Source organism: Sander vitreus, chromosome 1, assembly GCF_031162955.1.
Source record: "Sander vitreus isolate 19-12246 chromosome 1, sanVit1, whole genome shotgun sequence".
Taxonomy (NCBI): domain Eukaryota; kingdom Metazoa; phylum Chordata; class Actinopteri; order Perciformes; family Percidae; genus Sander; species Sander vitreus.
The window spans coordinates 35517385-35540764 of record NC_135855.1 but is presented as its reverse complement, the minus strand read 5'-3'; the positions used below and the strand labels follow the sequence as shown (position 1 = coordinate 35540764).

General features: G+C 39.9%; 1 protein-coding gene across 1 annotated transcript in view; it reads left to right on the top strand.

Annotated features, from left to right (window-relative positions):
- Positions 1–23380, top strand: part of LOC144520077 (protein kinase C-binding protein NELL1-like) — a 300316-nt gene that overhangs the window by 237810 nt on the left and 39126 nt on the right. Inside the window, exon 15 of the mRNA XM_078253714.1 lies at positions 19242–19337. Coding sequence (XP_078109840.1) covers positions 19242–19337 — 96 coding nt within the window. The remainder of the gene's footprint in view (positions 1–19241; positions 19338–23380) is intronic.

Below are 23380 nucleotides of genomic sequence, written 5' to 3'. Positions count from 1 at the left end.
TATGGCAGGCTGCAGGCTGCACACACACACACGCGCACACACACGCGCACACACACACACGCGCACACACACGCGCACACACACACACACACACACACGCACACACACTCACACACACACACACACACACACACACACCAATAAATAACAGTTAGAAAAGTAGAGGAACTACTTGCAGTCCAATAATGTTTACTCACAGCTATTGCTGGGGATTTTACTTTCAAAAAGGTAATCCATTAGTAATTACTCATTACTCCTAAAATTGTAATGGAACTTGTACTTATTGTATTCACATTACACTTCTTTTAAGTTCAATTCAATTCAGTTTTATTTATAGTATCAAATCATAACAAGAGTTATCTCGAGACACTTTACAGATAGAGTAGGACTAGACCACACTCTATAATTTACAAAGCCGGCAGTAATAGTCACAATAAAGATAATGGAACAGTGACTACAATGGTAGTCGTAGTAGTTCATGTCATAGTAGGGCACAGCAGGGCGTTACAGGGTGTAATGTGGCACAGCACAGCATGGGTGGACGCGACAGGACGCAGCAGGATGCAGCCGGACACTGCAGGGAATCACAGAGCCTAGCAGGGTGTAGCAGGTCCCTAGCGACAGCTACACCCAAGACCCAGGTCTTGGTGCCACCCTAATCCAAGGCGATATTCTGGGTGAAGAAGAAACATAAGGACTCCGGGGAGTAAACTCCCCAGAGCTAGGTTAGTAACAAGCATTTCTGGGAGAAGGATGCACATAAAAGGAACAAATGAAAAGAGAGATGAAAGAGCAGCTCATTGTGTCATAGGGAGGAAGGACATTCCCCAGCAGTCTAGAATTATAATAGCATAACTAAGAGAGGCAGGCTAAAGAGAGGTGCCAGATCGGGCTTGAACTCTCCCCTGCCAGATCGGGCTGTACTTCCTGCCTCCCTCTACTCTCACTATATTATTGGTTATATGATAGGTAGATCTGATGACTATGAGGAGAAGCAGAGGGAAGCTGGGGGACTGTGTCTGCAGCTATACACCCTGCCCCGCCGGTCTAGGCATACGCTGGAACTCCTCACTCCCTAACTATAAGCTTTATCAAAGATGAGGGTTTTCAGTTCATTCTTAAATGTGAAAACAGTCAGTGTCGGTTTCAGATGGACAAGGAAGAGAAGAGGAAGATTGCTTACCGTTCGGTTGGGGAGATTGTTTTTGAGGAACGTTGTCGTTTGGCCGATCCAGGCAGTGTAGGCCACCGGACCGTCTGACTACTGCATCCCTCAGAAGCTTTCGCCGCGCGGTAGCAATTCTCTTCTGTGACGACGGCTGGTCAGTCGGCGTTGAAGGGGGGCTAGCCCGGCGAACCGCATCGGCCGCTACCGGTTCCGACTCCGGCAAGTGACATAAGTAGCAACATTAGAACTTGAGACTTATAACTTGGACTTGATTCAGATTTAAGTAACACAAATGAGAACATGACTTGGCTGCTTTGGAACTGGACTTAGCCGCCTAAAGACTTGACTTGAGACTTGAAAGCGAAAACATTCAAGTCTCAAGACGTGAGGCGTGAGATGCAATCGCCGTGAAAAGTCATGCTCCTTCTCTGCGATAGGACAAGGTTTCTCTGACACCAGTTCAACGCAACTGATAAATATTTTTTGATCAGGTATTTTCACAGATCACGTGTGGAGCTTCATGCCACAGACAGCTGATACTGACCTGGACACCTGACCTTATATTTGATGGTGAAATTCTTATTGTATTTCCCACTTTACTCCAAGCCTCCAGCCTCTTCTGCCATTCTGTATTTTATTACATTCCTCCTTTTATACACACTGGTGCATTCTGACAGCAAGAGAGTCAATGAGCCAAGGCAAAATAATTTCCCCTGATATATACTGCATTCGATCCCCTGCAGGAGAGATCTGCTGAAATGTAATGTGTAACACAGTAACCCTATTTCCATCCTGCCACTAGCTGTAATGTAATTACTGAGAAAAAATAAATAAATAGTTTTGAGTGATATTTTTGGATAACTGGGAAATGAGCTAATCAATTATCCTAGCCCTCCACTGATGAACTGATGGACACAGAGATGTGGATCATATGTCATTTTATAAATGTGTCTGCTAATAGTTATTGACTTTGGTTGTTCTTGTTGTCACTTTGTCGATGTTGCTGTCACAGTCAGGATGTGATCCATCTACTGTTGCTGCTTTCATATCAATAAAGAACATTTAAACAAAGATACAGAGAGAAAGAAAGACATACAGTACTGTATCAGGTTTTTTTTCAGCTAATTGCAATGTTTGGAGGACATTTGGAGGACATTTGGAGCGCACACACACACACACACACACACACACACACACACACACACACACACACACACAGACAAAATTAAATCAATCGTAATGTTGTGTTAATGTTTGTGCTAATGTTGTGTGTCTGAATATTTGGACAAATTGTATTTTGATACTTTGAATTGAGAGAGAAAGACATTAATTTGCCACCAAAAAGGCAGCTGATAATAAGGAACTAATTAAAAAAAAAAACACAAAAAAATACTAAATAATGTTATTCATATGATATTATAGTATGAATGTCTGTGATAAATAAATAAGTAAATACAATGGATACAAAATATAAAAACAGCAAACACCTGCACCGGTTTAGTAGGTAATGTTTTCTAATTTGTATTAAATGATGTTCACCATCTTAGTTAGCATGTTAGCATGCTAACATTTGCACACAACAGTGGGGAAAAGTAACTAAAAGTATATTTACTTCAATACTGTTCAATACCCAAGTGCAATTCTGAGTTACTTTACCTGAGTATTTTAATTGTATGCTACTTTATACTTTGCAATTCAGAGGGAAGTATTGTACTTTTTTACTCCACTGTTTTCATTTTCCAAGTATAGTTACTAGTTACGTTTCACTTTAAGGTGTAAAAAACCTATAATGAGCATATCAAATATTGTTATGTTAGTTAAGTACATTTTTCTAATACTACTTAAGTACTTTTAATTGAGTGAGATTTTGAATGCTGGACTTATTTGTACAGTGCTATACTGAACCTTTTACTTTAGTAAGTATTGCAACACATGTTAGTGTGATGAGATGTCAGTGTGTTGACAAAGGAAAGAAATGAAACAGAAGCCATCTCCTTACTTCTTTTCTTTCTTCTCCTATCATCTGTCTATTTCCCACCTCTCATCCGTCTCTTCCATGTGCTGTCTGTCAGCGTGACAGTGACAGGCCTAGTATTCAGAGTATTCATGCGTTTTAGCCTTTTTCTGCTTGCTATTTCTGCTCAGTATCTTTGAAGGGAATAACTTAGTGTTGGGACATAATGAGATTTGGCTTATTCCTATCAGATATGCAAGTATTATCTGTACAGTAGGTCCACTGTACTTTGGTGGAGGCAGACATCTGAATCTGAAGAAACTATTTTGACAGAGAGTATTTTTGTTTGTGTGTGTGTTTGGTGAACTGACTCTTTGGACTATACCTGTGTTGCAGAGGAATGCCAATACAAAATAGTGAATTTTCCATTGTAGCTAGAAATGGCAACCTTGAATGTAACAGAAAACCAAAGACGAAAACATATCAATCTGGATCAACAAGTGGAACCTTTTCAGCACAATCCTCCTCATTAAAATCAAATTCACATCATGACCCGATGTGATATATATCTCTCCTGCAGAATCCAGCAGCATGCGTCATGGGTATTTCCACCATGACATCGCTCGCCTCTCAGCAGTAAACTTCATCTTATCAGTGAAACAGCAGAGGCTGGAGAAAACAGTGTTGTCAGCTGCCTAACTGTGTGTCTCGGTAATGGATTCAGATAGTGGGAGCCGCACATCCTGCACCACCCCTCGTTATGAAAGCTCCTCACATCCAGCTGCCAAGGGCGTCCCCGATCCTCCCCTTCTCACTGCTCTGATAGGTTCATGCCCCCACAACTCTTCCACAGATGAATGTAGGTAAAATCATCCAGACGTGGCTTGAACAGCCAGTTAATGTTTGCCACACACTCATTCAGTCGAGAGAAAAAAAAAGCCAGTGACATGAGTATGATTTTAGTTATTTTTTATTAACTAAAAACAACCATTTTAGTTGTTATGTAAGGAATAATGGAGAGCGAGGCGGTCATTTTAGCGAATACAACCTTGATGCAGGACCCTGACGTGAATGGGACTTCTTTGGTAATATTTATGCTGACGTTTCTGTCCTCATTCATCTCGTTTCCTTGTTGCACAGGTGCTGCAGTTGACACACCTGGAAACACAATGTTACAACGTAGGCTAACTATTGTCCCTACAGCTGAAGTTACTGCATAGCGATCATAGACTGTATATAAAGCGATAGGCGCTCACCAAGATCTGCTGCCGTTGCCTGGATTGGAGGACAGGATCTTTTCCCCAGTTTTTGCCACAGCTGATAAATTAACCGGACTTCTTTCTGCGGATTGATGGATGTCCTTCAAAGTAGAGCTGGGCAATATATCGATATTATATCGATATTGTGATAGATATCGTCTTAGATTTTGGATATCATAATATCGTGATATGGCATAAGTGTTGTCTTTTCCTGGTTTTAAAGGCTGCATTACAGTAAAGTGATGTCATTTTCTGAACTTACCAGACTGTTGTAACTGTTCTATTATTTGCCTTTACCCACTTAGTCATTATATCCACATTACTGATGATTATATATCTAAACTCTCATTGTGTAAATATTTTGTGAAAGCACCAATAGTCAACACTACAATATCATTGTGGTATCGATATCGAGGTATTTGGTCAAAAATATCGTGATATTTGATTTTCTCCATATCGCACAGCCCTACTTCAAAGTGATCAGAACTGCGTCCATGGCAACACTCTGCTATGCTTGCAACGGCCTGTTATGCTTAGCAACGGTCTGTTATGCTTAGCAACGGTCTGTTATGCTTAGTAACGGTCTGTTATGCTTAGCAAGGGTCTGTTATACAGAATTACCAGACCGCAGAATGCCATGATTGACCAATCAGAATCAAGTATTCAACCAAGCCGTGTAATAATCAGCAATAGATTTTTCTACATATAAATACCAAACAGAAGAACTGTTTTGGCTTGGGGTTGTTTTTATTTATTCAGAGGGTCCTGCCAGATCTTCTCTTCATAAATTGAAATTCTCCAAACTCTTTTCAACTTAATTTGTCCTTCAACTGAGCAAGTTATCAAACACAAAGTCCAATAATCAGCTGCTAAACGCTCCACTATTTTAACCAGATAGTCGCTAACTTGATCTGTCTGCTGTTTGGTGCTGGGTGCTACTTGAATGACGTTAGGGAAAGATGGTGCTCATGGTTAAAAGAAACCAATGTTGGCTGTTGGAAAAAATTAGGATGCAAACCTGTGTCAAAGTCCGACACTTTGTAAATCCATCCATCATCAACAATCTCCTCTACGAGACGTTTTGTGACATCGTAGCGGCATGTTTTATTGTTCTTATTAAGGTGTTTTTCTTAAATTGTGTTCATTGTATTTTATTACTTAGAGTAGCCTATTTGTACTGTCAGTGTGGTGATGTAATGTGTGTATGTTTTGATGTTTTAATCAACTGCTGGATGGGTCAAAGATAACTTTCCATCTTTGTGGACAATTACGTTACATTATATTCTGTTCTGTGCTACTTATGTTATTTCTGCTCCTGACAGACATCTGGCATCATTATTCACACAAACAAAGTAATGAAAGTGTTAACATCTTCATTTGGTTCATTGGTACATTCACTGTTGAATGTATGTATGCTAGTGCCACAGAAACACAGGTGTTGTTCAGGTGGAGTACTACTCCATCTTCAATTAAACAATCTATATTAATATGATCGTCAGTGTGGGAGTACCACTCGGAGTGTAGTTCACTTTTACTTCACTGTCAATCATCTCTTCCTGATTAGTAGCAATACAGCTGTCACCCTTATCATTTAAACCAGGTGCAAATTCATGACATGCTTATGTTATGTGAATCTGAGTACATAACCCAACAGATCATCATACATTTGAAGCCAAAAGAGAGCATTGGTTGAGTCTTTTGAGGGCAGCCTCTTACTTGTGGATATTTATAAAAGTGTGATTTTGGATTAGGATTATAGAACATGCTTTTAAGAGATCAGTCTAACTCTTGCGACATCAATCCTCTGATTTTCAAGTGGAATTAAGCAGGGCTGTGAGTTATGTACTAAAAAAATGTAGTTGTATTATGCTGCCTTCTGAGAGGGACATTTAAACACTGGCAGCTGTTTTACAACTAGAAAATATGGCACGGACACAAATCTGTCAGTTCGCTCATGTTTTTTTAGTCTCCCTATCTAACATAAACTAATGGCACCTCAGTCTTCTGCTGCCATCTGGTTATGGAGGCAACATTTCCAACTGTCTCTCTGCACACACTACAGCTACAGGTGTAATGAATTATGCTCACGTTATTATAATTGAGCATCATTTCAGTGAAAATAATCTTCTTTTTTTTTGTTTGTCTATGGTGGCACTTCCAATATATTGTGAAATTCTTTCCAATATAACAAAGTGATTTAGGAGTAAGTGTAGAGAAATATAATTATGCCAAGAAAACCCTCCCACTTGCGGTGCCCACTGATCCTATATATAGGATGTGTTAATTGCAGGGGACAGATGTCGTTTCTATGTATGTAAGTGATTTCAAATGACAATAAAAAGGCACCTTTTCAATGAAAAGAAAACAGCTGGAACAGCTAAGAGTGGCCTTCAATAGCAGTAGAAAAAAACACAATTTAGGATAAAGACGTAATAGTGTCCTTTGCTATCATAATTATTCCTAGTTTTATTTGGAAATCCATGTGGGTCTCAATGCTGGTCACTCATCATCCTTGAGCAGTTTAAAATGTGTGGAGGCTCGTTCCAGAATGAAAAATCTCTGAAAGCACCCGGTGGAATTAATTGCCATGTCAGCGGTATTGATCAACCACCCTTTCAACCCTTTGCAGATACATTATGGCAGTGAAAATCATCCTTAACGCGACTTTAATCCATGCCGACCGCCTGGCCCGGGTCCTTATTGTCTTGTAAGTGGGGCCGCTGTGATGTTCAGTAAATGCCCAACAGAGAGTACAGCCAAGGGTGAACTGCCTTTACTCTAATGCATAACAAAGTGAGGCATTTATATGAGTAAATGGGTTGGCTTTAATGCTTTCTTAGCCCAGTTTCTGCCCCGCTCAGCTCTTCCTTGCACGCTGACAGTGGACTTCAACCTCTGCAATTAAGCCTGCTGTTGTGCATTCATTAGCAGGGGAAATTAAACATACACTGCAGAGAGGGAGTCCTCTTTCTTCCTCCGAGATCCGTTTTTTTGGGAGACCGAGAGGAAGAGGACAAAGGACTTATTTATCTAGATAACCCTCTGTTCCACTGTCAGAACTACTGAGGGTATGTGTGTTGAGCACTCTGTTTTGTGTTGTAATGTACATTCTATCCCTCTTTTTAATAGCCGCATCTGTTGTAAGGCATTTTTAGATTTATAAACTGCAATCATTTATTTTTTGGCCACTAGCAGGTAAGACATCTGCAAAACAAGCTGACAGAAACACAGCCCCGACATATTTACATTCTAGATTCAAGATTATTATGTTTTTTTTTTTTTTTTAGTAAACTTATTTAGTCACTGTTTTAAACATCTAGCAGACACTGAGGAGCATTATCATCCATTTGAAAATGTGTCTGATGATACCTCCTTTAAGCTCTGATTTGGTCACCAACTCCTGAGAAAAATCCCTGGCTCTTGAACTGCTAGATGTTTAACTTCCCTCACCGGCTAGTCTCTAAATGTGTCTGTCAGCTCTTTGGTGATGGGCATAGAGTACATCGGGTTTATCAGAGCTTGTCGTTGCTGCTGGAGTCGGGGTTTGTGAGAGTGGCTGACCTGAACGTCAGACTAAAAGAAAGATGTCAGCAGTGCTTAAATGCTGCAGGGACACGCAGCCATACAGTCCAAACTGACTCTGACCTTTGTTATGGCTGCCACTTACTTCAGAACCAACTGTCCTTCCAGCAGCACAGACAGCAACCAGCCAAACTGTCTCTACCAGGCTGAGTCATACTGCATCAGAAATACTACCAAAAATTGTTTATTTATATTGCTCTGTGTTTATGTATTCAAAGTGTATTGATTGATTACTGTAGATATACAGTACTTAATATTTTGGAGAACCCGAACCCTTAATTAGGCATACAATACAAAACTAAATTAGACTTAGAAACAGACGTGCATTTGTTCGAAATGGACGAGTGTGACATCTAAAAAAAACACTCCAGAATGTATATAATTTTAAGAACTGCCTTCTTTAATTTCTGTGATACTAACACATTCAATACATGTACCATAAAACCAAAACAAAGAGCTTAAAGAGTTCTGAGCTGGATAATGCTCAGAACTTGTGGCTTGGTTCATCACTATGAGTGACCTAGCCACAGTTTGTGCCTCTCATGTATTAGTATTACCTCAAAGACTGTTCTAACCATCTGGATGAAAGAATATTCCATGTGCTGCACCATCAAAAAGATTTTTAACCTGTTTCCCAAGTTGCAACTCCATTGGTTTCCTAATCCAAAGCTGATAGCTGGTTGCAAGACAGAAAACGTGAAAGGGGTTAAAAATCTTTTTTATCATGCAGCAGGTGGAATATTTTTTCATCCAGATGGTTTGAGGATTCCGAATCTCTGTAAGTGTTGTTAAATTACCTTCTAGGTTTTATTAAACATTGCGATCTTTCAGCGAAGCGGATGATTACCATTATGTAACTCTAATGCGATGCTAATGCTCATTCATGAGTGGCACAACTTGAGGGTTTGAGTGACTCTTTTCACATTACAATCATTTTATTCAATGTTAGGGCCAAGATTAAAAAAAAGATTCAAAAATTTAGCTTTAAACTCTTGAGATTTAAACTTTAAGTTAGAGATGAGATGATTATCAATAGGCTAACAGTGTCATGAGCTGTGCTTTACTCCATGGGACGCAATTATCAGCTCAGTTTTATTCTACCATTTAATTAGAAATCTCCCTTTTTTTCTCCTTGAATACCAACTGTAGATTGTGGAATATCCATTGGCTTTCTCTGTGATATCCCTGCTCTTAATTCTGAGCTGGATCCTTGGACGCCCAATGGCCGTGAATGTGGCTGTTAGCCACGGCACCGAGTGGAATGATTCCATTCTCACCACCTACTGGAAAGCAATCTAGGGCAGTAATGGGAAACTCAAATAGCAAATCTGTGAATATAAGCATGTCTCGGGAAGTTACGAGTCAGCAACAGGCTCAGTTAAGCTGGAGGTCACAGGGCCTACAATGAGGGAGGGCAGTCTCCTCTTCTCAGTCCCAGCACAGGCCATTTGTCGCTGAGTGGGGGGTCGTGGTAATGTAATGTGTAGGGGGAGCATGGGGAGGAGAAATTGTGAATAAGAGGTGATACAAGGCACACAAAGAGTAGAGGAAGATGAAGGAAGGAGCTGAAGTGTTGGGAAGAGTTTGTGGAGGATTGAGATATGACAAGCAACAGCGATCTGTAGCATCAATGGTAAAACATCAGGTTTTGGTGTCACAAGAGGATACTGTATGTAAAGATTAATTTCTACAACCAAAGGAGAAGGAAAGGGAACAGAATACATTGTAGCTACACCGCTCATCTTTCTGAGTTTGTTTTCATATGATGTGAATTAGCCTTAATCCTCTTCAGTGGTATGGGACGCCTCTGCTCTGGTTGTTGAACATCAGCACCACATTGATATTCTCTTCTCAATCTTATTCGGGAATCACACTTTCTATGTATAGTCTATGTAAACAAAAAAATACCCGCAGCTGAACACATGCAGTTCTTGTCTCAGAAAAAAAAGCCCTCAGAGAGCACATGCTGTTCACACACCATCAAATCTAGCAAAGCAATTTAAAGGGCCAATCGTCTTGTCGCTTTATCATAAATTGAATGAAAGAATGTAAACACAATCGCAATCAGGTATAGAATGCACACCATACTGTAGCCTGACCCTATACCTGCAGCTACAGTGGGGCAAAAAAGTATTTAGTCAGCCACCAATTGTGCAAATTATCCCACTTAAAAAGATGAGAGAGGCCTGTCATTTTCATCATAGGTACACTTCAACTATGAGAGACAAAATGAGAAAAAGAAAATCCAGAAAATCACATTGTAGGATGTTTTAATGAATTTATTTGCAAATTCCTCGGGAAAATAAGTATTTGGTCACCTACAAACAAGCAAGATTTCTGGCTCTCACAGACCTGTAACTTCTTCTTTAAGAGGCTCCTCTGTCCTCCACTCATTACCTGTATTAATGGCACCTGTTTGAACTTGTTATCAGTATAAAAGACACCTGTCCACAACCTCAAACAGTCACACTCCAAACTCCACTATGGCCAAGACCAAAGAGCTGTCAAAGGACACCAGAAACAAAATTGTAGACCTGCACCAGGCTGGGAAGACTGAATCTGCAATAGGTAAGCAGCTTGGTGTGAAGAAATCAACTGTGGGAGAAATTATAAGAAAATGGAAGACATACAAGACCACTAATAATCTCCCTCGATCCGGGGATCCACGCAAGATCTCACCCCGTGGGATCAAAATGATCACAAGAACGGTGAGCAAAAATCCCAGAACCACACAGGGGGACCTAGTGAATGACCTGCAGAGAGCTGGGACCAAAGTAACAAAGGCTACCATCAGTAACACACTACGCCGCCAGGGACTCAAATCCTGCAGTGCCAGACGTGTGCCCCTGCTTAAGCCAGTACATGTCCAGGCCCGTCTGGAGTTTGCTAGAGAGCATTTGGATGATCCAGAAGAGGGTTGGGAGAATGTCATATGGTCAGCTGAAACCAAAATAGAACTTTTTGGTAAAAACTCAACTCGTCGTGTTTGGAGGAGAAAGAATGCTGAGTTGCATCCAAAGAACCATACCTACTGTGAAGCATGGGGGTGGAAACATCATGCTTTGGGGCTGTTTTTCTGCAAAGGGACCAGTATGACAGATCCATGTAAAGGAAAGAATGAATGGGGCCATGTATCGTGAGATTTTGAGTGAAAACCTCCTTCCATCAGCAAGGGCATTGAAGATGAAAGTGGCTGGGTCTTTCAGCATGACAATGATCCCAAACACACCGCCGGCAACGAAGGAGTGGCTTCGTAAGAAGCATTTCAAGGTCCTGGAGTGGCCTAGCCAGTCTCCAGATCTCAACCCCATAGAAAATCTTTGAAGTCCATGTTGGCCAGCGACAGCCCCAAAACATCACTGCTCTAGAGGAGATCTGCATGGAGGAATGGGCCAAAATACCAGCAACAGTGTGTGAAAACCTTGTGAAGACTTACAGAAAACATTTGACCTCTGTCATTGCCAACAAAGGGTATATAACAAAGTATTGAGATGAACGTTTGTTATTGACCAAATACTTATTTTCCACCATAATTTGCAAATAAGTTCATTAAAAATCCTACAATGTGATTTTCTGGATTTGTTTTTCTCATTTTGTCTCTCATAGTTGAAGTGTACCTATGATGAAAATACAGGCCTCTCTCATCTTTTTAAGTGGGAGAACTTGCACAATTGGTGGCTGACTAAATACTTTTTTGCCCCACTGTATATGTTGCAAACTGCAAGTACAAAGTGTTTAACCCTCACTGAATTTCACTTGGATTTCACTTGAACTTCAAAAACAACACATCATTTTGTAGCAGGGTGGGCCGTGATTGGTTCATCGCATTGCTGCAATGCAGAAAAAGCTACAAGCAGTTATCACAAGTCAAGTCAAAGCAGAGCTGAGCTACATCAGGCAAAACTTGCCCCGATTTTAATTTTTTCAAACGGGAGTAGCTGACAGTTGGCGCGTTACCACGTGGCTTGCGGTGCATTTCAGCCAAAAATGTCATTTTTCCAACAATGGACAAGTCATATCCTACACTAAATTATAAATCACATCCTGAGCTGGGGCAGGGCTGCCAGGAAACCTAGACGAAAAAGTATAAATCCAGCTTGAAGTGAAGTTGTGTTATTCTATATTATTCTTCCAAATTCAAAATATCTGTAATACGGTCAATTGAACATTGTCCATCATACCTGTGTGACAATATCTCAAAGTGAGTTTTAATGTGCATTTCAATCAAAATGGACTGCATCAATAATACTGGTATTTGTATGATAATACATAAAAATAATGATAATTTGAGTTTCAGTGAGGAGTTGTATTTGCCAATGGATATTTTTTTTTCTTCACTCTAACAAGAATAAATTACTGTAGGCAACTGGAAATTAAGGGTTGTCTCTGGGCAAGAAAATCGTTGCAGCTGTCATTGAAAAATGTGAGCATTAAAAAACATACAGCACCCCCACCCCCAGCGAAGCCCCCTCATCCTTGGAAGTGATTAGTTCAACAGGGAGGCGACATTATGCTGATGGTGGTGAAATGATAATTAGAGCTGGAGATAGATTGAGTCAATATAAGTGTAATTAATTTTTATGTGAGGTTTATTAGTACAGAGGCAATCAGGCTTCTAATGAGGGTCTGATAGAACTTCTTAAATAGTGGAACCAGTCAAATGAATAGCTCTAATAGCTTCTGGCATGAGACTCTGCTTTTATTTATTGCACTTGTGCATTCGTTTGTATACTTAGCCATTTTTTTCCTAAACACCAGGGTGATAATTTACACCGATAAATTATGTTTCTTTGGATTCATAAACCAAAGGGAGACAAGCTGCCGCACATACATTATTCACACGCACAGACATTACACTCACACACCCTATGTATGCGACTATAAATAGATTTTTCAGCCCATTAAGGCTCATCTTTCAAATCATGTCATTAATTAAGCTTAGAAATACTCAAGTAATTTCTCTTTAATGAACTTGCTCAATTAAGTCTTCCCCCTTTTTTGCCTTAATCCTCCTCGCTTTAAGCACTGACTAACTAATTTCTCACTGTCTCGCTCTTCCTTTTGTTTTGTGGAGTACATTCTTCTGCCAGCTCTCCTCAACCTTCCCATTCTCCTTCTTGTGTTTCTCTGAGCCATGTTGATGCATCACACCCTGTGCGCTCACAGAACAAATCACAATCATTTGCGCTGCTGGCCTGCTTCCAACAAAAGGCGAAGAGATAGTTGTACACATATGCTTTTACACGTGCACACACACACACTCAGGGATAAGATGAAATGTCACCTCATGAATAATGCAGGTAGCTCTGTAGGCGATCAGTAACAAAAAACAAATTGAATCTAAATTTGACTGGGGGTGGAGCAATAATGCCCTGTCAAAGTTAAACATTTTGACTTTACATTTAATTTATGATCCCCATTGGTCCAGGTTTGAGCTTTATTTTTGGACTTTAGGCTTTATGTCCTGTTTTTGAGACTGCCCTCAACAGACTAGTGGTGGGGGCAAATAAAGAATATCCTCTGTAGTACCAAAGGCAAGCGTGTATAACCTCTCAGGGCTTGGTCACACCAGCATTTATAACAGCAATAAAAAAATTAAAAAAACACACACACGGACACACCAAAATCCATTACAATCCATTTTAATGGAATGCCCCACCTATTTTGCAACAACCCACATCTAAATTGTGTGTGTGTGTGTGTGTGTGTGTGTGTGTGTGTGTGTGTGTGTGTGTGCGTGTGTGCGGATGTGAGGCTTTGTAAAGTGCTTCTCAGGATAAATGTGTTACATTAAAGCAGTCCACTTAGCTTGGAGCCAAGCTTGAGTATCCACGATAAAATCTCTTATCATTGTGCTGTACTACTAGTACAGCCAAACTTTGAGAATAAACATAATAAAGAACAGATTAGAGCTGCAAAGATTAATCAATTAATCGATTAGTTGTCAACTCTTAAATTAATCGCCAACTATTTTGATAATCGATTAGTCGGTTTGAGTAATTTTTTTTAAGACAAAAGTAAAAAGTCTTTGATTCCAGCTTCTTAAATGTGAATATGTTCTAGTTTCTTCTCTCCTCTGTGACAGTAAACTGAATATTTTTGAGTTGTGGACAAAACAAGACATTTGAGGACGTCATCTTGGGCTTTTGGGAAACACTGATCCACATTTTTCACCATTGTCTGACATTTTAGAGACCAAACAACTAATCGAATAATCGAGAAAAGAAAAACAGATTAATCGGCTATGAAAATAATCATTAGTTGCAGCCCTAAAACAGATATATAATTTTGAGTTCAGTTTTGCAGGAGAAGCATAAGGTGACAGAAGTCACCGTACAAAGGAGTTGTTCCGGTTGCTCTTTGCCAACATTGCTCACATACAACAGGAAGAAATATTTGCCCTACTGTATCTGGTGTAGCTCCACAGGTAGGCTACAGAAAGTCATTAAAAAGCCATTGCATCCACTGAACAGTGCATTGGAAGTTTTCATGCCACCAGCTTTTGACAAAGGGATTCTTTGATTTTTTTTCTTAGCTCATTAAATACTGTATGTAACGCCTTGTTATAATTTGTAAAAACTAAAAGCTGTGTGAATGTTTTTAGTTTGGTCACTTGGGGATAGAGGAACTCCACAACATGCTGAAAACACACCAAAAAAAAAGCAACATCATCATTAATTTAGAGTCATTTTTCTGTCCCTAATTGAATAGGGTCAATATTTACTCTCCTTTTAGCTCTGGTTTATTCCCACCAACAAAACATCTAGTTGTGAACTTTGTGTGCTGTTTGGTGCTGGACAGGTAGCGTGCTGTGGGTGTGTCACTACAAGTGCACCCCTTTACATTAAAGCTATGGTTCGGAGTGATTTCACCCTAGGGTCCTTTGCACTATGTCCTCGAGCCAAACACCACCCCGGAAGCTTTTTTCCTTTGGTCTAACATTGGGCGAGTTAGAGCTGTTAGCTGAATGGCTTAGTGCAGGCTCTAATGGAACCAAAGGTGTATCTCGTAAATTACCCCACTAATAATGCTTGGAATGGTACCAAACTTCTACAGTAGTACAAATAGGTTATGTACTCATAAAACAAGGCATTGGAAATTTTGTAAGTGTAAGTGATATTCAAAATAGATATTTTTGTTGTATCTCTTTTCGGTGTTGTAGTTTGTAGACGGTCCCTAAGCACTCATCTTACTGCCGTCTCACCGCCAGCTGCTCGTAGAGACCAAAGCCATCAGGCAAGTGTTATTTATTATAAACTCCTGGTGTACTTACAAACTTTCCAATGCCCCGTTTTATGAGTACAGAACCTATTTGTACTACTGTAGAAGTTTGGTACCATTCCGGGCATTATTAGTGGGGAAATTTACGAGATACACCTTTGGTTCCATTAGAGCCTGCACTAAGCCATTCGGCTGACAGCGCTAACTCGCCCAATGTTAGACCAAGGGAAAAAAGCTTCTGGGGGGGTGTTTGGCTCGAGGTCATGGTGCAAAGGACCCTAGGGTGAAATTACTCCAAACCATCCCTTTAAACATACTGATTTTATCGCTCGTTAATTTAACATATTGATAATTGCATCTTTGAAAAAGGCAGCACTGTTTCCAGTCTCGCTCTAAGACACTTATATCCATGGTGCATTTTTATCTGCATCACTTAACTCTGATATCTTAACTCCCACATGGAGAAGCTGTCCTGTAGATGATAACCACTTCAAAATCTAATTTCACATAAGACCCTTTCAATAATGCAAAATAAATTTGAGGACAGGTTAAAGACTTATTATTATGCTGTGTAATAGAGTCATGCCAGTAATGGTGAGGTGCCTCTTTTAGTTGCACAATATTGCTTTTTAGATTTTGTGATGATATTTTATCGGGTTGCTCCATGGCACTCCACATCCTGATGACACACACACACACACACACACACACACACACACACACACACACATACAAACACCATTTATAAACTAATGTCAATGACAACAAAAGTCTGAAAAGTGTGTTTCCTCCCAGTTAAGGCCTTTGCACACCAAGTCCGTATTTTTCGTATGCGTTTATTCAATCCGTCATCCAATAAAAAACGTTACGTAAAATCAGCAATATGAGACAAAATGGAGTCGTCAAGCAGTAAGGATGATTTTGTGGTTGAATTGTATTTTTCAACTGAATTAAATTCGTTGGTGCAATGCACAGCGCTAGGCCCAAACTAATGAATGTACTGTACGACATTAGCAAGACGCTATCGTCTAGCTGCCTAGAGCACAATCACTACTGTCTAATCTTTGTTTTGAGTACCATGCCTGATTCCAAGCTGTTCTGCCATCACCTGCCACAGTCTTTAAGCCTTGTGTTGTCTTCCCGTCGACCGTAAACGTATTGTCCTTCTGGGTCAAAATTGAAAATTAACTTTTTTTGGCACTTTTTTCCGATGCGTTTGTCACTTTTTTGATTCTTTTGGTGCTTTTAAAAATATTTTTGTCACTTTTTCAACGTTTTTGTTTTAATTCATGGTCAATAAACCTAATTTAAATGACATTATACCTAATTATTTTGTTTAAAAAAGCTGACATTATGAATTATCTTGACCAATAGTTAAGATCAGAGGATGTTGAGGGAATCACAGAATTTCAAAGTTCTAAACCATTTAAACATTGTTTTTCAAATGCTATAAAATTGAATAAAACACCCCAAAATTAATATAAGTAATCATTCATTTTACCTGCGACAACGTTGCATAGGTTCCATACAACGTACATGCATGCAGCCAAGTTATTTTGGGGCAATTTGGTTGTAAGAGACCCATATTGTTGGCATTGAGCTGGAGTCGCTCACAGCAACTGCAGAGAAGCGGATCATGAGTAGGATGCTGGCAATCATGGACAATGACCGCCACCCACTACACAGCACCTTCATCCAACACAGGAGCATGTTCAGTGGCAGACTTCTGTCACTGTCATGCTCAACAGACAGGTTAAGGAGGTGCTGTGGCCCCAGGGCCATCCAGCACTTCAATACCACACAAAGGGGAAGGAGAGAAATAGACTTTTCAGCATGAGCCTGTCTCTCTCAGCCCCTACCATTATATCACTTTGTCTGCTGTACAACAGTCTTATAGGTTATATTAGCCCTCCTACACAATCTGGACTGTGGTCATAAAATCTACATCTTATAACTTATTCCCTGTTATATATTGTTCTTATTCTTATTCAATCAGTCAATTAATATGTTATGTTAATATTTCATAGTCATAGTTACAGTTTTTCACGATCGCTATGACAATTTTTTCACAACTTTCCTAAACTCTTAACGCACCGACACACCTACAACACCTACAAATTTCATGCTCAAAATCACACATTGAAAACTAAACTCCAACACTGATTTTCAAAATACAATAATTCACTAACACAATACACTGTGTTTACCAAAACAATGCAATCATGTGTCTAAGTCAAATAATTCTTCCAAAGCACTAACACATGTTCTCTCCCAACAGGAACATTTAGTCAATCACTGCACAATGTCATACAAAACACTAACATCCCATGGAATTACAGAAACTGCATTATTTTATATGTGTCAGGTCTGCCCTTATACAATAGACAATAGTATATTGTATCGATCATAGATTGTGTTTTGGACTTCAGTTTCTTTTGAAGTCTCTCTACATTTTTGTTTTGTTGGGTTTAGTAAATGCATGCATATTTTTTTTTTTTAAGATTACTTTTGGGGCTTTTCCGCCTTTATTTGACAGGACAGCTAGTTGAGAAAGGGGAGAGAGGGGGATGACATGCAGGAAATCGTCACAAGTCGGATTTGAACCCTGGACCTCTGCGTCGGGGCATAAACCTCAGAGATCAGCAGAGATTCAATACAAAAAATGAATGACCCGTCTCAGAGTAGCTTTACAGAATGTGCAGTTTATGAAAGAAAGGAGACAGAGACAGAATTGTCCTGGTACTCCTCTTCCTCTCCCTCGTGAAGGCATTTTTCTTATTTTCTGTGTTCATCTACAGTATATTGTTCAAATAGGTCCTCTTTTACTGTACTACCATATGATCATGCGATGGAAAGAACCTCAACACCTGAGTGGTGTGTTTCCTAGACGGGAATCAGCTGTGATTGATCTATTTGCATAGCTTCCATCAGCTGTTTCTCAATAAATGCATGTATAAAATGCAGAGGATATATTTGTGTTTCAATTTACAATATGAACAGCTGTTCACTTTGACTTTAGCCTATAAGTTAGGTTAAGAACATGTTGTTATCCGTTCTGACGTACAGTGTGAAAGCATTTGTAAATTTGGCAGTGAAGATCCATTGTTTTGGTCTTGGCGCTTGTGTGTAAAAGAAGTTTACAATTTACAATTGTGTTAACTGTATGCATTTTGTGTCAAAGCAACAAGAAATGTGTTAATTGTAAAGCCTACACAGACAGTTGTTGGGCTAACTGTGTTAAGAGTTTAGGAAAGTAGTTAAAAGTATTGAAAAAAGTTTCATAGTGATCGTAAAAAACTGTAATATTTAATAATACTCTACTGCACTGTTCAATCCCTGCACTGTTCACTTTTTCACTGTTCACTTTTGCACTATCACCATTACACAGTCTACCATAGCACCTTACCTTATCATGGTCATTGCATTTCTGTGCGTGATTTTATTTTTATTCTTATGTATGTGTGATATATGTGTGTATATTTGTTTGTTGTGTTAAGGTTGTCTAAGCTACTGGATCCTACAATTTCCTTTGGGATGAATAAAGTATCTATCTATCTATCTATCTATCTAATTTCTGACATAAAAAACTTTGTAAACGGGTCAACTTTGACGAGGACAACACAAGGGTTACATCTTTCAAGTCTTTAAATTACGCATCTTTGATTCTTTACTTTGTCGTAAAGTGCTTTGTGCTGAGATGAAGTGACGTTTTGCATGTAGGGTTGCTTTGAGTTTTTACACACACACACACACACACACACACACACACACACACACACACACACACTGGAAATCAAACCAGTTGACAGACAAATGTTTTGGACTCGGCGTGTGAACATGACCGACAACATATTTCTTGTTAACATGCCACAATTTCAGATAAAAAAATATGGACTCAGTGTGCAAAGGCCTTTACACTGCTTTTAAAAATAAACCACTTTGTAATGCTTTCATGAAACCTTAAACTGCAGGACTTCAAAGCCTTTTTGTGCTGCTCCTGCTGTGATATCCAGGATATAAAGACAAACTGTACTAATACATTTCTTTCTTTTTCTAGCTTTCTGTGAGGAGGGATGCAGGAGCGGCGGGACCTGTGTGTCTCCCAACACGTGTGTCTGTCCCTCAGGATTTACAGGACGCCGCTGTGAGACAGGTAAGACCTGAGGAACCCAACCTGACCCCCTACCTGTCCGGCTTGTTCAGTCGTCCCTCCTAATTAACGGTCAGCTAGTTTTATATTGTTTTTCATCGAGTTTTAGAAGTGACATCAGAGGAATTAATTCAGTCCTTAGGTCGATCTGAAGGGTCAGCAGCAGAGCCTTCTCTCTCTCACTCGCTCTTCCACTCACACACACACACACACACACACACACACACACATACACACACACACACACACACACATACACACACACACACACATACACACACACACACACACACAGACACACACACACACACACACACACTTTCACGCTTCATCTCTAAAGCCCTGTGTTTAAATTGGACCCAGGAGAGCCGTAGAAAAGGACAGCTAATTCGTCTGCACTCTCCTCCTCCTTTTTTTGCTCCCTCCTTACCCTTATCTCCTCATTCATTTTCCTTCCTCTCTTCCCCTTCCACCTTTCCTCTCTTTCTTTCCTCCCTTCATGCTCCTCTCCTCTTCCTGTCTTCCTTTCCTTCTCCCTATTTCAGCTCCTTTTCTCTTCCCTTTTCCTCCCCTCTTTCTTCTGTTCTCATTTTCTCCTCCTATTTCCTCCCTTCCTCTCCTCTCCTCCACTTTTACCTTTTCCCCTCAATCCTCTCTTCTCCTCTCCGCCTGCCATCATCTCCTGCTTTCATTTCGCTATATTCCCTCCCCTTTCTTATCCCCCTCCTCTCCTCCTTCCCTTTTTACTCTCTTCTTTTTTTCTGTCCCTTTTCCTTTCTTCTCCCCTCCACCCGTTCCTCATCTCATCCTCTTCACGTCCCTTTTCCTCCTCTCCTCCCTTTTTCCATCCTTCCTCTAACTGCTCCCTGTCTTTGTCTTCCCTCCCCTCCTTCTTCTTGTCTTTATCTGCTCATTCATCCTCAATGTTCCTTCCAGTTTCCCTCTAATTTATCTTCCTCATCTCTCCTCCTCTCCTCTCCTCCTCCTCTCCTCTCCTCTCCTCTCCTCTCCTCTCCTCTCCTCTCCTATCCTCTCCTCTCCGGTTATTAAGCCTGGTGTCTCTGCGGTCTCATTTTACAGAGGTGATCAGCCAGCTCTCATAGAGCACCACTTAAACAGGTCAGCTAGTCACAGCATGCTGCCAAGCTTTCCTTTTAGATACCAGGTAACACTTACAAGTGCACATTATTGGTGACATAAATTACTCTGCATGTAGCCACGACCACTTAGACTTCAGGTACTGCTGTCAGTCCTAATAGGTCTTGTTAGTATGTAAAACAGTGGAAGACTGTGTTTGCTGTAGTCCCGCTGGAATACATTTCTTCTCTTCATCACAGGTTTGCGTTGTCTGTGGATAACGCTCCACAGAAAACACCCCTCACAGTTCCCCCACAAGATTACACACTGTGCATTGCAAAGTAAACTGTGATAAAACTTAAATAGGTTATATAACACGTCTTAAGTAAGAACAAACATGTATATAAGAATGAAAATTTAGAATTTAAACATTTTAAAGATCTAAGACAGAAACGTCCTAAGACTGCAGACAGTATCAGACAAAGTATCAGTAAAATATGTCTTAAATTATTGCCCTTTACATTGCACACCATAGTAAAATGAACTCGAAAATTCCGGAAGAAATTTTGACAGTGTGCCTTCTACTTGGTGCACATCCGAATAACACTAGCTAAGGGTTAATAGCAGTAGCTGTATTGACGTACATAGGTCACACTGTCAATGAGAGAGAGATAATACAATTGTATTAACAATAGCAATAGGGAATGTATGGATGGGCTTACAAGACACAACAAATGCATACAGGTCAAGACCAGAGTACAGCGTAGTACCACAGAAAGGTTAAAGTTATTATGTGATTATTTACATGGAGTCTGGTGGGTTTAGGATGCTTAAAGTACTGATTATTTACATGGAGTCTGGTGGGTTTAGGATGCTTAAAGTACTGTTTATTTACATGGATTCTGGTAGGTTTAGCGACGTGAGCCTTAGCAATACAATATATATATATAATACCCAAGTTTTGCTTACATTTTAACTACATACAGTGTTGTTTTAACGGTGAAGTGTTAAGTGTCTTAACCCTTCAGAGATAGACCTTTTTAAAACCTATTTAAGACCTTTCTGTTTACCAGAAACCGCTATGAAGTAGTAGACTCCATAAAACAGTACTTTTAGCGTGTATAGAGCCAACATATGTTTTTACATGTAAATCGGTAAACTATGTGTTTATTTCAACCAACACTAGAGTTGTGATGGTTGGAAAAGTGTAGAGAAGATGAAAAACGGCTTTTCATAGTTTTATTTGGTTTCTGTCGACTTCGAATGAAGTGGGTTTTACGATGCTTAAATGACTATGTATTTACATGGAGTCTGGTGGGTTTAGCGAAGCAAGCCTGTTTAACAGTGAAGTGTTGTGTTTTAACCCTTCAGTGAAAGACCTTTTTAAAACCTATTTAAGGCCTGTTTACCAGAAACGGCTATGAAGTAGCTATTGCTAAACCCACCAGACTCCATTTAAATACATAGTCATTTAAGCATCATAAAACCCACTTCATTCGAAGTCGACAGAAACCAAATAAAACTATGAAAAGCCGTGTATAGATCCTATTACATATTTTCACATGTAAATTGGTAAACCTGTGTTTATTTCAACCAACACTAGAGTTGTGATGGTTGGAAAAAGTGTAGAGAAGACCAAAAACGGCTTTTCATAGTTTTATTTTTGTTTCTGTCTACGTTGAATGGTGTGTGTTTTACGATGCTAAAATGACTGTTTATTCACATGGAGTCTGAATGGGCTTTTCCCTTTTATTATGAAGTGACAGTGGATAGACATGAAAAGGGTGAATATGGGGAATGACACACAGCAAAGGGTAGCAGATTAGATTTGAACCCACGCCACTGCAAAGGACTCAGCCAACATGGGGCGAACGCTCTCACTGGCTGAGCTAGATGCCGCTAGATGCCCCCCCCCCCTATAGTTAATATCATTAGTAACAGCTGATCTGAGTTACCTTTACTCTGCTGTTTCACATATCCTGTAAAGAGAGGACAACACGGCCTACAGTAAGGGACCGTTCGGTATTTATGGAATGGACCACCGGAGGAAAATAGGGGAGGGTCATGTCTTTTTATTTTATTTATTATTGCTGAGGGTAGGGTCATCCAAAAATTTTCAGTCCAGGGGGGGGTCACGCAACTTTTGTATTCATGAAACAGCAACATTTCAAAGTGGCTTGTTTGGTGCATATTTTTCCATGTAGCTCTTAGTCTCAGCCCTCCTTCGCTACCAGATGGGTCTGACCCATGAGTTTGCTGGGGGGCAGGGGGAGCGGCCCCCTGGTGGCTGAAACGGATAATTGCATTGTTTAAAAAATTAGTGGAATAATTACGTCTGACATGATCAGATATTTTATAAATATCTTAAATAACACAAAACCGCTAACTGGTGGTAGGTAATACATCAGATTTCATATACTGCTTTAGTAAAAAAAATATTACCTGGCTGACGATGGGAGCAGCAGGACGCAAAAAACGAAAATGACTGTTGTACTATGTCTGGACATCTTACCGTGCCAAGGTTGCAATAAAGGTTTCCTAAATGCCACAGTTTTGTGTAGATTTTGACTTTTATACGTTTATTCCACTTTGTTTAAACGGCGAAGTGGATGAAGCCTAGTGACGAGTCCATAGCAACCAGTTTGTGTGTTGAATGTTACCCAGAGTGCCTTGCTGAATGGTCTCAATATTTTATTGTTCTATTTCATGTGAATACTAGTTTACTAGAGGAGTAACTTAGTATTTGAAGTAATGCAGTAATGCAGGAAGTGTGCATTTAGTTTCCATGCTTACTGTGTTTCCACAACAATGTTAGTGAGTAAATCTACTGAAATGGCCCCCACACCATAACAGAGGAGTGGGATGCGTCAGATGAGAATGCAGAGGTTTAATCACGTATGTCATGGCTGTAAAAAAAACTGTATATATTTATATATATCTGTATATATTTGCCAAGCGCAAACCAGTAC